Consider the following 15,496-nt stretch of genomic DNA (forward strand, 5'->3'; position numbering starts at 1 on the left):
CTCCTGAGCCCTGGCTTTCGTCGAGCAGCCTGTGAGGGGCGGCCATGTATGCACCCCCATGAGCGTGGGGGCACTCCGAGTGAGCAGTCTTCTCCCAGCTCCCGGGATGCCCGGGGACCCCAGTGAGCCTCTGGGAAAAGAGGCTGACCCTCGGAGGCCCAGAGCAGCCCGGGCCCCAGCAGCCTGAGGTTCCTGTTTGCCCATGAGTGAGTGACAGCTGCCACCCGCAGGGGAGGGTGGGCCACCTGGCTTCTGCCTATTTGTTGACAATAACAATCCCTCGAGGGCGCCTTATGGTTAGAACGCTCCTGGCTGACCAGCAGAGAGAGGGAGAGGGGATGGCGTGCCAGGAGGGGCTGGGGCCTGGAGTGGGAGTGGAGGGGACCAGCCCCTCCCCGCCTCTCCCTGCGCATCTCCCAGGCCTGGCTCCCCCTGCCCCCGGGGTCAGTAGCCCCTTTATGGGGGGAAACCTTCCCCTGGGCACCCTGCACCTCCAGCCCTGGGGGACTGTGGGTGAGGGTCTCAGCTGAGCAGCAGTGGTGCTTTTCCACGGTCAGTTGTGGGGGAAATCTGTGTGGGGATTTTCTCAGATCCCGAACTTGGAAGCCAAGCTCATGTTCATGGACCCCAGGCCTCAGAATTCCCGTGGCCATGACCCCCCTGCCTCCAGGTGGAGAAGCCCCTTGGCCACTCCTGGGCGTTCTATTTGTCCAGGCACCCCAAGAAGAGGAGGGGGCAGAAATTCTAGGGTGCCAGAACTGGAAAGGGGAACAGCTCCCTTGAGGGGGAGGGGCAGGGGCAGGTCCGGGCTGTGTGCATAAGCCCCCCACCCCCCCGCCCCCGACGCTGTGATGCTGCGGCTCATGTTAGGGCAGGGAAGTCCCCTTGGAAAAAGGACTAGCACCCCGGGATTTGGTGAAGTGGACGTTCAGAGGGTGTTGGGGGACCCCGCAGTGGCCTAAAGCCAGGGCTCCCCCGAGGATCAAGGATCGCAGGCCTGCCTCCTCCACCATGGTCATGGGTCCCCGGGCAGGGCACCCTCTCCCCGCTCCTCTTGGGGGGGATGAAAGGAGGCCACGTGGGCCTGGCACCACCTGGCACCGGAGCCACTGCCCTCTGCAGGGGATCAGATGTTTAAGAGCCAAAGCTCTCCTTGCCCCACGTACTTCACTGGGTATTTACAAGTTTCCATGAAAACCTCGATTCCAGCCGACCGTTGCCTTAAAAGCTGGAAAATGACCCCCCGCCATGCGTCCAGAGTGTCCCGGAGCTCACGAGAGTGCAGTGGGCTCCTCTCCTGCCAGCTGAGAGTTGCGTTTATTTAAAGCGAAGAAACTCCGCTCACCGCTCTCTGTCCGGAGGGCACATGGTTAACTGAGGTCTGGAACTGGAGACTTACCCACAGGAAGGTCAGAGGCAGGAGAGCCTGTGCACAGGGGACTCCCTGCTGGAGCCGGGGAGCCGGTCCTGAGCACCTGCCCCGACTGTGGCCGCAGCAGCAGCCGGGCCAGCCTCCCCCACTCCCAAGCCACCTGCAGCTGGGCCAGCTCCAGCCCCAGGCCATCTGGAAGCTTCAGGGCACCGGGGGAAGGAGCTGACCCGTCCGTGCCCACGCTCACCAGACCCGCAGCGGTGTCTGGAACGGTGTGCCCACAGTCAGAGGACCCCGGGACTATCCGTTGGCAGAAGATGCCTGCTGACCCCAGCACACCACCCAGGTGGGCTGACCCTTAAACTCACCACATGGACAAGGCCAAGCCCCCTCAAAAGGCCACAAGTCAGGTGGGGGGGTGAGGGTCATAGGGGGCTCTTTCCCCTGGGGACTGTCTGCGGTGAGCAGAGCCCGGCGGTTGGCCAGCCTCCCCACTTCGTCCCCATGCCATGCAGCGCTGCGGGCTGGCTCACGGCCCTGCTTGCTGGGTCCTTGCCAAGCGTTTCCCACCGGGCCAGCCAGTGGAGTGTCTGCCTTCTTCAGGAGTTCAGGACAGACAGGCATGTGCTCTCCAGCTGGCAAATTTAGAAACCAAGTTCACGGGCGGAGGAACCGGTGTTCGGACCCAGCCAAGGCAGCTCTTGGTGCTTCAGATGCGGCCACCATTTGTGCCCTTGGAGCAGGAGGGCGGCTCCCGGTGGGAGTGCTGGGGCTCTCTGCAAGCCCAGCTGTGTCCCCAAAGACACGTCCTGCTTAGCCACTCCATCCGCAGGTCCCCTCCTGGAGGTCCAGGGGAAGCCGGATGGCATGCCTGGGTCACAGAATAAGGACTGGAGGGAGGCCCAGATTTTCTCACACTGCCCGGTCCAGGTCACTGAGGCCAAGGGCAGCCCCCACGCATTGGTCCCCTTACCCCTGACCCCAGGCCAGAGGAAGAAGCATGTCATATTTGGCACCTGTGTCCTTGCTTTGAGTCTTCCTGGACCCGAGTCAGGCCTGGTGGTGACAAAGGGAGCTTCGGGGTCTCAACGCTGCTGCACCCCTGCTGAGCTGGCAGCTTCTAGAAGCAGTGCTCTGTGACAATTCATGACCTTGGGGGTGAAAAGCATGTGTGCGTGGACCCGGGGCCGAGGAGGAGCTGTCAGTGTGAATGGTGGCCTTGACGGTGGCCCTGTGAGCCCTGCGGAGAAAGCAGGGTAACTGCACCCCGCCTCGGGCTCACTGTCTCCCGGTCTCTCCCGCAGCCCACGCAGTGTCCCCAGACCCCTGGTGCCCTCCCCTCCCCTCTAGGCCCACCGCATCTCCCACTGCCCAGGCTGCTGGTGCGGGCTTTCCCTCCTGACCCTTTGGCCCCCCTGGGCCTTCTTAACCCTGCACGGCAGACCTGGTGTCCACCTGCCTCTCTCCTGGGTCAGCTGCACGCACACAGCTGCCCACCCCTGATCTTAGCCCAGGACGGATGCCATTGGCGGGTGTCCCTGCTGGCCTGCAGCCATGTGTGCCATGAGGGACTGAGCAGGCCCAAGGCCCTGTGGCCTGGGGGCGCAGCCGAGAGGGGGGCACTCTCATCTCCCAGGGCACAGTACTTCCAGATCCTGAGAGTCCCAGGACCCCTACTCTCTTGTTTGGGACTTGGCTTTAGGAAGTAGGGGGGCAGGCTGCCTGGGTCCTGAGGGGTGACCCCACCAGCCCCAGCCCCACCTCTTCAGGTAGCAGCTTCTGGGGATGCCCCTGGGTAGTGGTCAGGGTCACTTGGCACCTGCAAAGCCTGTTTCTGCCTCCAATTTACCCTTATCTGGGCTCCCAGCGAGGGGAGCCCTGCTGTCCAGTCCTTAGTCAGATGCATCTGTCCCCTCCCCCCAGCCAGGAGCTCTTGGGGATCATGGCAGCCTTCTTCTTCAGGCATGTCTGCAGGCATTGGCTGTGGCTGAGCAACCCGGGAGCCTCCAGCCAGCAGGCCCGTGGGTTTCCTTGTGCCCAGACCCTCACTGCTTCCTGACCCTGGGTGCCCTGAAGTGGGTTGGCAGCTTCCCCGTTGTCCTGCCCAGGACTCCCTGACATGTACCAGAGCCCACCCCACGCTCCCAGCAGCCCTCCTCGGGGTGGGAGAGGCCATAGGAGGGGCTCCAGCAGTGTGGCTGTGTCACACCCCCCAGAAGGAGAAAGGGACCCAGGATGTCTGTCAATGGGGGCTGTGGGCCTAGGCTTCCTGTGGGTCTCGGGGGTCACCCTACGAACCCACAGAGCTTCTCCAGGGAGAGATGGGCTGTGGCCTTGGGTGGGTCCTCAAAGGGGCCTGAAATCAGAGAGAGGACAGAAATGTGCTCTGCACGCTTGCACGCACGCACGGGAAGCAGATAAAAGTGGGCTATAAAAAAAAAAATCATTTAAAAAATAAAAGCCCCCCCCACAGGCCCCGTCTTCCAGAATCTGTTGTAACAGATTCGCCCAAGCTGGTTAACGGTATTTGCGGTTTGCAAGATGCTACACGTCCCTGGAAAATGACAGACAACTTATTATCACCTCTCCACTCTCCTCCTGTCCAAACCTGCCCGTGCCGGGCACCCAGCTGCCGGGGAGCGGGTGCGAGGAAATTAACAGCCACAGAGCCGCCTCGCCCGCCACCCCCGCGCCAGCCCTGCCAGGCCCTGGGCTCCCAGCCAGACCGGGCCCATCGCGCACTGTGATGGGGGGAGGGAGGGGGAGGGTCCGAGTGGGGGAGGGCAGGGATGGGCATACACCAGCATTTGGGCAAACCGTTTCCTGTGAGCACAGAGGAATACACGCATCCCGGAGCAGGCAAGTCCAGACGGTTCTGTGTCAACAGCCGAAGATAAATAAGATTTTATCAGCTCCGAATCTGTTGAAACACATCCATCTAGCGGTTCTAGGGAAAGAGAGGCAAGAGGGAGGGAGGGCAAGGAAGTGGCTTCACGCGACCTTTTCTATAGAATAGATGGGACCCAGGAGTCTTCCTCCCCACCTGCCCAGGGCCTGGGGCCCAGGAGCTAAGAGGGGAGGGATGGAGCTGGCGGAGGGGTGGAAGCTCACGCCCTCTTCGACACAGGCCTGGTTTTCTGAGAAGGCTTTCCTCTCCTACAGGCCCCCACCCTGACCCCATCCCAGGTGTGGCCATCCCAGGGCCCCTCCCAGGCCCCCCTCCTGCCGCTGTAGCCCAGCCAGATGCCACCAGGTATAGGGAAACCTCAGGCATCCCTCCGCCTGCTCAACACCAAGGGGCTGGTGGTCTGTGGGCTCACCCCCCTGCAGGGATGGGGCTGGCTGGTGCACGTGCCCAAGGCCACATTAGCAGCCAGCTGGGGATGGGCCTGGGCTGGGGACACCCCTGTGGGGAGTGGGGCTAGGCCCAAGGCTGGTGGTGGCCTTGTCAGGGACTCAAAGGGAGGAAGCCGAGCGCGCTCTCCTCACCCACCCCAGGCGGCCCCGCGCTCGCTGCACAGCCCGCTCCCGCGCGGGTACCGCGGACAGCTCCCGGCGGCTCCTCCCCGAGGCGGGGCAGGGCGTCCAGGGCGCGCCCCCCGCCCTCCCGCCCGCCGCCCGTGCCTTTGGGAGTCCCGCCGTTTTCTCCGGGACCTCGCCCCGAGTCCTGACACGAAGCGCACCCCTGGGGCGTCCCCGCCCCGCTGGGCTGCAGGACCTCTCGAGGGGGCTCGCGCGCCGTCTCTGTCCGGGCTCAGAGCCCGCGGCTGGGCCTGGAGTCCTGCACCGTCCCTGCTGGCTGGTGAGCCAAGGCGCCTGGCCCTTTCGGGGTCTACAGACCCCATCTCAGGCTGCGGAGGGAGCAGGAGGTCGGATGACTGACTGATGGCAGCCACTGGGCTGGGTGGTTGCTCCAGGAAGGGGATTGCAGGGTCCACGCGCCCCTGGGGGCACTGTCCACCCTGCTCAGAGAGGGGCCAGGAATCATCTCCCGTGGGAATGACTACCGCACACTAACTGTCCACTGTGAACACGGTCCAAGGGTATTAAGTGTAGTCAGTCACTGGCCCCCCACCAAGCCTCGGAGAGGTTTGTCCAGTGGTTTACAGTATCCCCGGGGACCAAGCACAAGAGCCAGACCTCAAAGGCCATTCTCCCACTGCTCACCCAGGACTGTGACCTGCCCCTCCCAGGCCAGGCCTGTTTCTCAGTGTGTCTGCCCACCCCCACACCCCACTCTGGGATGAAGCAGGCCCCTCTCTGAGGGTCCTCTGCATGCCCCCTCTCAGGCCCACTCACTGGACACCTCTGCAGGCCCTCCTGGGGTCCCTGTGTTCCCTGCAGGGGACAGGGATGCCCTCTGGAATCCACCAGCTGCCACAGAAGGGCCCAGTCCCACTGGTCACCAGCTGAGGCCGGCCAGCACCAGGGCTGTGTAGCTTTCAGGTGCCAACCTCCAGTAAGTCTGGATTCTTCTGTGGCTTGAAGGGGCTCTCAGCCCAGTTTCCCTAGTGAGTCTAGGACCTGGCCGACCATAGGCTCTCAACAAATGCTTGCTGTGGGGCCCTCCTCCCCCAGGAAGACCCCCTGGATGACTGCTCTCATGCTGAGCTTCTCGGCGTGCCTCCAGGATGCTGGCCAGGCAGTTCCCTGCCTGACGCTCTACCTGCACGTTGTCTGAGGGTCAGGGGCCAGTTCTGAAGCCTCACTTGTGGGTGGACCAAAGAGCTGGGTGCTGAGCTGGCTGGCACCTAATGTTTGCCTTGGGCTGGGCTGCGGCTGTTCTGGGCACAGCCCTGGGGGCAGGGTGCCCAGCTTATCCCCACACTGGTGCTTTGGGGAGTGATGGGGACACTGGAGGTCAGCGGTCACCTCCTGGGAAGCAGGACTGACCCCTGCAACAAGCAGGCAGCCCCCCACTCCCCTTGTGGCCCCAAGCCCAACCTTAGGCAGCCCTGTTTTCTGCTTTTCCCAGCAGTGCCTCACCTCCATCTGCAGGGCTGTGCGGGATCATTCTTTCCCTCATTTTAAACAGGTCTGGGGGCTCTGCTCAGAGGTGGGGGTCCCAGGGATGGGGTGGCAGGCTGCACTGGGCTCTGGGGACCCCGATGAGTGGGGCACCTGTGAGGGGGTGAGCCCAAGGGGCATCCAGTTCCCGTCCATGATGGGGGTCGGGAAGGGCGCATACTGAATTCAGCACCACGGGAAAGTTGAATAGGGTCCAACACCCCGAGAATGCCACTAGGGAGACCCCAGCCCACTTGTCCCCCAAGCCCCCTTGGACTCCACTCTGGGGTTGGGTGAGTGTTTCCGGGAGGGAGCCCCGGCCAGCTCATCAGGGGAGGGATGGCTTACACTGTGGGGCCAAGGGCTTTGAGGGCCCTGGGGACCCTTTGTTCTCGGGCTGTGTTTGCCACCCCTTGCTTTTTGTATACTTGGAGTTGCTGAGGGTATGAGTCCCTGAGGGTCCACAGTGTCCCTTGATGGCCAGAGAGGGAGCTCTGGTGGCCAGTGGGGGCCTTACCTTTGCGGGATGAGCGTGTCAGGACCTCCCAGTTTCCTTGGCAAAAGTGGGCTGAGACTGTCTCTGGCTCTGCCGGCAGCTCCAGCATCCATCCTCAGTTGCCCCGACTAAACCATGGTGGGTACAGTTCCCACTGTGAACCCGAAGCCCCAGTGTGTGGCCCCCAGTCTGCTGTGATGCACCACATGGCGGTGGCCGGACCCCAGCTGGACACCTCTCTGTGGCGGTGTCTCCTGGTTCAGGACAGTTTCCCTGGCTGTACCGCGGGGGCGTGTGATGGGGCACCCTCCAGGCTTTGTGGCTAACTCCAGGTTACTAGGGCTTTGGGGGGGGGCATAGGGATTATGGGGCGGAGACAGGAAGTGTCCTGTGGCCACCATCAGGGTCACCTTTGAACTCATGAGAGCTGGCCAGGGTTCTTAGGTGGGTGACATGGTCCCCTGGGCGCTCATCCTCCCTGAGACAGGGTCCCGGGCTGCAGGGACTGGAGCTTTGAGGTCAGAGGGCCCCCCACACCAGTGGCCCATGCCAAGCTGTGAAGCTCCAACCCTCAGACTTGCTGTTCTAGGGAGTTCCTTTCTGAAGCTTCGGTGGATAGGGACTCAGCCTGTCTCAGAATTACATGTCTCTCATCAAAATGCCAGAAAAGCCTAACTCTGGGTGTTTAAAAACTGAGATGCAATGCTTCAAATCCCCTCCTTCAGACCACCACGATCTGGGGGCTGAAGGTTGACGGTGGGAAGAGCCGGGCTTGGCTCCCAGCCCCCGCTCACCAGCAGCTCCTCACTTCCCCAGCCTTTACTGTCCTCACCCGTAAGACGGACATAATGGTGCTAACCTCCAGCCAGGGAGATCCAGACAGAAAGTCCAACTGCTCTCCCTGCTCCCAAACGGGCCAGGTGCCGAGTGGGTGAGGGGTGCCCCGAGGAGGCACTCTGAAGAAGGACGAGCAGGCCATCGGAGAGCTGGGGGTGGGATTCCTGACTGGGCACGCGGTCTCGAAGGTGCTGAGTTGGGGCTGGACCTGACCCCGCCCCCTGCCCCCTCCAGTACTCCCCCCTGTTGAAGAAGTTGTACTGCCAAATTGCGAAGACCTGCCCCATCCAGATCAAGGTGTCCGCCCCACCGCCCCCCGGCACCGTCATCCGTGCCATGCCCGTCTATAAGAAGGCAGAGCACGTCACCGAGGTCGTGAAGCGCTGCCCCAACCACGAGCTCGGGCGGGACTTCAACGAAGGTGAGACCTCCAGCGGTGTCTGTGGCGGTGCATCCTGGGATGGGGAGGGCTGGCCGCGGGCCTCCTGGCTGGGAGGCAGCAGGGGCTGGCAGCGTGGGCTCAGCGTTCCCGTCCCCAGCCCCTCTCGCCCCAGCTGCACCTGGGGCCTCGGGTGCAGGTGCCCACAGGCCAGCGGGCTGCTGGGCCAGGCGCTCTGAGGGCAGGAGGCCAGTGGGGCCGGCCCTGTGGTCCCCAGCTGGCTGCGATGCACCTGCCATGGGGTGGCCAGACCCCAGCTGGGCACCCCTCTGAAGCGGTGTCCCCTCCCGGCAGGACAGTCTGCTCCGGCCAGCCACCTCATCCGCGTGGAGGGCAACAATCTCTCGCAGTACGTGGACGACCCCGTCACAGGCAGGCAGAGTGTCATGGTTCCCTACGAGCCCCCGCAGGTAGGCTGGGGGCCCCTGCACTTGGCCACAAGGGTGTGGGCCCAGCGGTCAGAGAGCACTCATGTCAGCTCAGCCAGCCAGCCCAGCTGGCCCCGGCATCTCCAGTCCTGCCACGGAGCAAGTTCCTCGCCCTCACCTGCCCACCCCCGCACCCGGCACCCATTTCTGACCACTTGTGTGCAGGTCTAAGTGGGACCCCCTCGGGCCCTCTCTGGCTGTGGGAGAGAGGTGGGTAGGGTGCAGGCAGGGTCTGGAGGTGAGGGATGAGGCCAGAATGGGGGGTGGGTGGAGAGCCCCCCCAGGGTTCTGCTGTGACCCGAAGGCAGCAGAAGGTTCTGGGGCTCCTGTGAGGGCCAAGCTGGGGGTGGAGTCAAGTGGGTGTGGGGGTTGGTGGTGGGATGGGGGAGGAGGACTTGGTCGCAGCCCTGCGCCCTATGCGCCATGCTTCCCAGGGTGAGTGGGCACAGTGAGCCCCCACCTTTTCCCTACCTGGCTCTGGCCCCCAGACTGCAATCAACCCCTCAGACCCCGTCCCTGTACCTGGCCCCTCGGGCCCCCCAGGCCTCCCACCCTGCTGTCCCTCCTTCCGCAGCCAGACTCTCGCCTGCCAGAGCCCATCAGGAAAGCAGGGCTCTCCTGCCCCCTTGTGGCTGCCATGTGCCAGTGGTTTTGTGAAAGGCCAGGTTTGCCTGCGTCAGCGACTGAGTTTTATCTCCTGACCCAGGGAGACCGTGACCACCACCCATTTTGTGGTCCTGGGACACCCAGGGGTCAAAAGTCCTGGGTTCATAACTCAGCTGTCCACAGACTCCCTGGGAAACGGCACATGAGCTGGAGATGGGGCCAGACCACATGGCTCTGGTCCATCCCTCTGCCAGAACAGCGCCGAGCACCTTTCTACCCAGGAGAGCCCACGGCCAGCAGAACACACATATGTGCTCACAGAAACCTGTGCACCTGCCAGCCCACACCCAGCCTCCAGGGCTTGACCTCTAATCTGTGTTAGGGAGAGAGCCAGAGCCACCAGACCAAGGACTCTGTGCTTCCAGGAGCCAGCATGGCGCATGGCACTCCGTGTGCTTCATGAATGGATGGACGGATGGGCAGGCGGATGCGGGGAGGGTTTGGATGGTGCATGAGTAGGTGGGTGGATGGATAGAGAGATGGAGGTGGGTGGGCGCATGCAGGTGAACGGTTGGATGATTGGAGGCGGATGGATGGACAGATGGGTGGACAGAAGGTAGATATACAGGTGGACGGATGGATGGCAAAGGACCACAGTGCAGGGGCTGCCTCCACCCTGTGCCTACCCAGTCAGGACCCAGCCCGGGAGCCCCACCTCAGTGGTTTGGGGCCTGCAGGCTGACAGCCCCCCCCCCATGTGCAGGTGGGGACAGAATTCACCACCATCCTGTACAACTTCATGTGCAACAGCAGCTGTGTGGGGGGCATGAACCGGCGGCCCATCCTCATCATCATCACCCTGGAGACCCGGGAGTGAGTCTGCCGGGCGTGTGGGGTGGGGGAGGCTCGACAGGGGCTTGGGGCTGTGCTGCTGGGGGCTGCGCATGAATCCGGGGCATGGTAAGGGATGATGCGAGCCCTGGAGGTGAGTTTAAGGAGAGATGGACCCCCGCCCCGGGCTGCAAGGGCTGCCGGAGCAGGAGCTGGGCTTTGGGAGGACGGCAGGGACCTGGTGTCCCAGAGGGGCTGCGAGCTCAGCCTTCACCCCCTGGCTCATCAGGATCCCTCTCTGCAAGGTGGGTGGCGATGGTGAGTAGGGCTCGCAGGGCTGGGGGGCAGGTCCCCGAGGCTCATGGTTCTGGTTATGCCCCCCCCGGCCCCCGCCAGTGGACAGGTGCTGGGCCGCCGGTCCTTTGAGGGCCGCATCTGCGCCTGTCCTGGCCGAGACCGCAAAGCCGACGAAGACCACTACCGGGAGCAGCAGGCCCTGAGCGAGAGCGCAGCGAAGAACGGGGCCGCCGGCAAGCGTGGTGAGCGGCCTGGGCGGGGGCGGGGGGGGCCGCCAAGGATGTCAGACAGAGCTGCACCTGCCTTGGGGCATGAGCCACGAGGCTGCCCCGGCTCCAGCTCCATCCAGCACGGGCCCTACCCTGGGTCGGCCCCTCTTGAATGGGTTACTGGTCTCCGGGCCCATCCACGATCACGCCCACGTGAGGGCAGCTCACACCGGGTGACGGGTATCCTGATGGCTTCACCTGCGTGTGGCCTGCCTCCCCTTGCAGCCTTCAAACAGAGCCCCCCGGCCGTCCCTGCGCTGGGCACCAACGTGAAGAAGAGGCGGCACGGGGACGAGGACGTGTACTACATGCACGTGAGTGGCTGTGGCGTGCTCAGAGCCGGGACCCTGGGCTCTGCAGGCGGCAGGCGGGGCGCCGGGAGAGGAAGCTCCCAGCCAGCCAGACTGCGGGGATGTGACTGCACTGCTCCACCCCCCCTCAAGAGAAGGCCTGCTGAGACGGGGGAGGGATGCAGACCCCTCCGGGGGACAGTGCGTCAGGGAGCATGGAATCCTGAAGTCTGTGACCCGTTTATACGGCTGTCACATGGGCCAAACCACCCATGAGCTTTGCTAGGACGGCTCTTCCATTATGTGAACCTGATTCCAGAATGAGTTCCTGATTCTTAAAGCCCTGTATTTGGTGGGTGCCCCCGCCCCAGCACCCTGAGTGTGCAGGGCCTCAGGGACGGGAGGAATGGGGGGCGCTCGCTGGGCCCCACACCTGCTCCTGGGGAAGAGGGGAGAAGGGGGGCTCCCAGGCCGCAGGATGCGAGGGAGCTCTGTGAAAGGAGAGAGAAGCTTCAGCGCCAGCCCAGGGTCCCCCAGGACTCGCCCAGACACCTGTGCCGAGGGTCCCCATCTGTGCTCAGGTACGGGGCCGCGAGAACTTTGAGATCCTGATGAAAGTCAAGGAGAGCCTGGAGCTGATGGAGCTGGTGCCACAGCAGCTGGTGGATACATACCGGCAGCAGCAGCAGCAGCAGCTCCTGCAGCGGCCGTGAGTGCAGCCCCTCCAGCCCCAGACCCCCACCCTGCCACCACCTGGCAGGAAGGCCGGGACCACGTCTACCCGCAGAGCCTTCTGAAAGGACGCCGCCCCCGCCAGCACAGGCACCCAGGGCCCCCACTTGGGACCCCTTTCTCCTGGGAGCCTTCCGTGCACCATGGCCGTCTGGGCCACCAGTCCGCCCCTCCCACAGGGCGGCCTCCTAAGTGTTCCCTGGCTGGAAGGTGGGGGGTCAGAGCACAGCCACCCCACTGGCTGATTCCAGCGGCAGCAGCCGGCTCTATCCTGTGTCTGCGGGAGGGCAGGCCAGGGGCCGTCTGGCCCGGGTCTGGGTGGAAACGCTGGGTGAGGAGGGAGGCCCCCAGCAGCACGGGGCATTACGTGGAAATGACCAGGAGCCGTCCCCGTCCGAGCAGGAGCCACCTGCAGCCCGCATCCTACGGGCCCGTCCTCTCGCCCATGAACAAAGCACACGGAGGCGTCAACAAGCTGCCCTCCGTCAACCAGCTGGTGGGCCAGCCGCCCCCGCACGGCTCAGCAGCCGGGCCCAACCTGGGGCCCATGGGTAAGTGGCTCAGGCAGGGGTGGCACAGAGGGTAGGTCTGGCTCCAGACACTCACTGCTGCCCAGCTCGGGGCTCTCGACGGCCGCCTCCCACCGGCAGCTCCCATCCACGGGCGGGAGGCACAGCCACGGACAGTGCCCTCAGTCCATTCCCCACCGTGGGTCCGCACGGTGCTAGCTTCCCAGTCTTGTAGAGCGGGGGACGCCCGACCCGGCTGGCCCCGACGGTCCGGCTTGCCACCTGCCTAGGCCCCGGCATTCTCAACAACCACGGCCACGCCCTGCCGGCCAGCGGCGACATGAACGGCAGCCACAGCGCCCAGTCCATGGTCTCGGGGTCCCACTGCACCCCACCACCCCCCTACCACGCCGACCCCAGCCTGGTCAGGTATGTGTGTGCTGCTGAGTCCTGCCACGAAGCCACGGACCTCAGCCCCTGGGGGGCTGCTGGGCAGTCTGCACTCTGTCTTGCCTGTCCTCACGCCCTCGAGCACAGACAGCAGCAGGGGCGAGGGCAGGAGTGAGTACCCCAGAGTTGCTCAGAAGGGGCTCCTGGAGTGGCCACGGGTGGGCAGGGGTGCCAGGCCGCGCAGCCGAGCACGTGCTTGGAAGTTAGAGCCGCTCCACCCCGCCTTCTGTCCGCAGTTTCCTGACAGGACTGGGGTGTCCCAACTGCATCGAGTACTTCACGTCCCAGGGCCTACAGAACATTTACCACCTGCAGAACCTGACGATAGAGGTAGGAGCCCCGCCCACGGACCAGAGCACCGCGCCCTGGCCCCGGGGCACAGCTGCCCTCTGCTTCCTGCTCTCCCTGAGGGAGGGAAGGTGGGGGAATCTGGGAAAACCCTTCTTCCCGAGACCAAACCCAACCTACTCTCTCACGTCTGGCTTCCTATCGAGTCAGCTCTCTAGGCGCCGGGGAGGTCGGCTGGGCAGGCAGGGGCTGGATGGGACCCCCGCCTGGGCCCCTGGCAGCTGGACTGCTCACTTGGACGTGAAGCCTCTCTCTTATACCCAGCGGCCCGGCTGCCTCTGATTTGGGGGACAGGCTGTTCCCAAAGCACGGAGAGTTGCCAAGGCCAGAAGGGTCTTGGAGCTGGTGCGACTCAGTGCCACTTACATGAGGAGAAACTGAGGCCTACAGAAGGCAAGACTCGTCCTTGCCGTATGCCCTGGGTTCAGATTGTGCCAGGCTGGAAGCAAACGGCCATGGCTCATCATGGCTCAGACAAGAACACCAGCACTGAGTCCCTCCTACACCGTGAGGGAGTCACCGGCTCGCAGCCTAGGGCTGCATTGAGCTGTAATGCATGATTAACCAAGGAAAGCGCAAGCCTCCAGAGCCCCGGAGACGCAGGGGCAGCCCCAGATCCCAGGGAGCCTCGTGAGCCCCTGCTCCCGCCCGGGCCGGAGGTGCGGGCCTGTCGGAGGCACTGGGGCCAGTCACTCGGACGAATGCCCTCCCCCTCCCCTGTCCCCACCGACCCCAGCCAGCCTAGTTCAGTGCACATTAAGGGCCCCTCACCCACGGGACCCCGTGCCTGGCGTGGCGGGGGAGGGCGCAGGGGCTCGATGAGCTGCTCTGGTCCCCACGGGGCCTGCGGTGGAGGGTCGCTCTGGCTGTGGTCAGGGCTGCAGGCTGCAGAGCCCAGGAATGAGTTCACCCTCCAAGCACACGCCCCTTCTTGGCTCTCTGGTCAGGGAAGGCCACGGCCTCGCAAATGCAGCGCTAGCTGCCCCGTTTCCTCCTGGCGGGGTCCACCACTGGGGATGAGGGGGCTTCTGGGCGGGGTGGGGGCAGGGCCTGCTGACAGCGGCACGCCCGCGGCTCCCGCAGGACCTCGGGGCGCTGAAGATCCCGGACCAGTACCGGATGACCATCTGGAGGGCCCTGCAGGAGCTGAAGCAGAGCCACGACTACGGGACCCAGCAGCTGATCCGCTCCAGCAGCAACGCCTCCACCGTCTCCATCGGCAGCTCGGGGGAGCTGCAGCGGCAGCGGGTCATGGAAGCCGTGCACTTCCGCGTGCGCCACACCATCACCATCCCCAACCGCGGGGGCCCGGGCGGGGGCTCGGGGCCCGACGAGTGGGCAGACTTCGGCTTCGACCTCCCGGACTGCAAGTCCCGAAAACAGTCCATCAAAGAGGAGTTCACGGAGGGCGAGATTCACTGAGGGGCCGGGCTTCGTCCAAGCGCGGGCATGGAGGGCACAGTGCGGGGTCAGCAGCGGCAGCAGCCGTGGCCGCAGTCCCCGGGGAAGCCGTGTTTTGTCTCCTCGTCCTTTTGTCAGACTGCCGAGGGAGGCGGGACCTGCAGGCTGTGCCCCGGAAAAGGCGAGGTGTCCGTGGTGCCCTGGACAGGGGGCATGCCGTGTCCGGGCCTGGAGGTGGGCCCGCCACGGGCCTCGTCATCCTCAGCACTGCTGCTCCCCAGTGAGATCCTTCGGAATACGAGGATCGCCTCTACGACGGACTGCCGAAAAGTATTTTCGACGTCTTTTGGTTCCTGGCAATGAGTGGCTCCAGGATTGTGTCTAAAACATGTTTATTTTTGGGTCGATGCCTCAGACCCTGTCTCTGCCCAAGGCTGGGTCCCTCTGCTGGACTTGAGGGTCAGTCTGTCCTTCACACTTCAAACCATGCAGCTACCTTCCACTTCCTGCCCAAAGAGGAAACCCAGGACCTCCCTGGAACTGGAGGCGTGTGCGGTCCCTCCTGGGAGGCAAGGAAACTTCTGGTCAGTTGCCACAGCCAACACCGACGCCAACATCACTGGCCACAGCCGCCTCCCTGCGGCGACCTTCCTGGCACAGACGTGGACAGCATGCTTCTTAGACTACTGGAAACTGTCAATATTTGATAAAATGATACCCTTTGTATTGGCGGGTCAGCTTTTATTTCATTTTTTGCTTTCATGCTTACCGTTCCCTTCAGGGTTCAGCCTGGCGGCACTCCTGGCCTCCCAGGTCTGTATAAACAGGCTGCACTACGACAGCAGAGGGCAAGCCAGGCGAGGGTCAGCCTCTCGCTCCCACATGCTGGACAGGGCCATGGAGGCACAGAGCAGGTCCACCCACTGTTTGGATGCAAAGCTCTCCACTGGGGACAGCTCCACTCCATTGGTGACACTGGCAAACTGGGGGCAGGGCAATGGGTCACCTTTCTCAGGGCCGTGGGGAGAGCCCCTCCTAGGCGGAGGGAGCAGTCGGCAGGAAGGGTGCTGACCGGGGGCTCGGAGAAAGGCCCGGTGATGAGAAGGCCCTCCTGTGCTCCTGGGGATGGCAAGGAGGCAGTGGTGGGGACGCAGTCCTTCACGAGGCACCCCAAGGCATCAGCG

At 64.0% G+C, this 15,496-nt stretch overlaps 1 protein-coding gene across 1 annotated transcript in view; it reads left to right on the plus strand.

Annotated features, from left to right (window-relative positions):
• TP73 (tumor protein p73) overlaps positions 1–15,043 on the plus strand; it is a 64,255-nt gene extending 49,212 nt beyond the window's left edge. The window contains exons 5-14 of the mRNA XM_026520002.4: positions 7,947–8,133; positions 8,446–8,561; positions 9,949–10,058; positions 10,413–10,555; positions 10,808–10,896; positions 11,454–11,581; positions 12,007–12,155; positions 12,404–12,542; positions 12,800–12,893; positions 13,995–15,043. Of these exons, the coding sequence (XP_026375787.3) occupies positions 7,947–8,133; positions 8,446–8,561; positions 9,949–10,058; positions 10,413–10,555; positions 10,808–10,896; positions 11,454–11,581; positions 12,007–12,155; positions 12,404–12,542; positions 12,800–12,893; positions 13,995–14,333 (1,494 nt within the window). The 3' untranslated portion in view covers positions 14,334–15,043. The remainder of the gene's footprint in view (positions 1–7,946; positions 8,134–8,445; positions 8,562–9,948; positions 10,059–10,412; positions 10,556–10,807; positions 10,897–11,453; positions 11,582–12,006; positions 12,156–12,403; positions 12,543–12,799; positions 12,894–13,994) is intronic.
• The last annotated feature ends 453 nt before the right edge of the window (positions 15,044–15,496 follow it).

This window comes from Ursus arctos, unplaced genomic scaffold (assembly GCF_023065955.2).
Source record: "Ursus arctos isolate Adak ecotype North America unplaced genomic scaffold, UrsArc2.0 scaffold_32, whole genome shotgun sequence".
Taxonomy (NCBI): Eukaryota; Metazoa; Chordata; class Mammalia; order Carnivora; family Ursidae; genus Ursus; species Ursus arctos.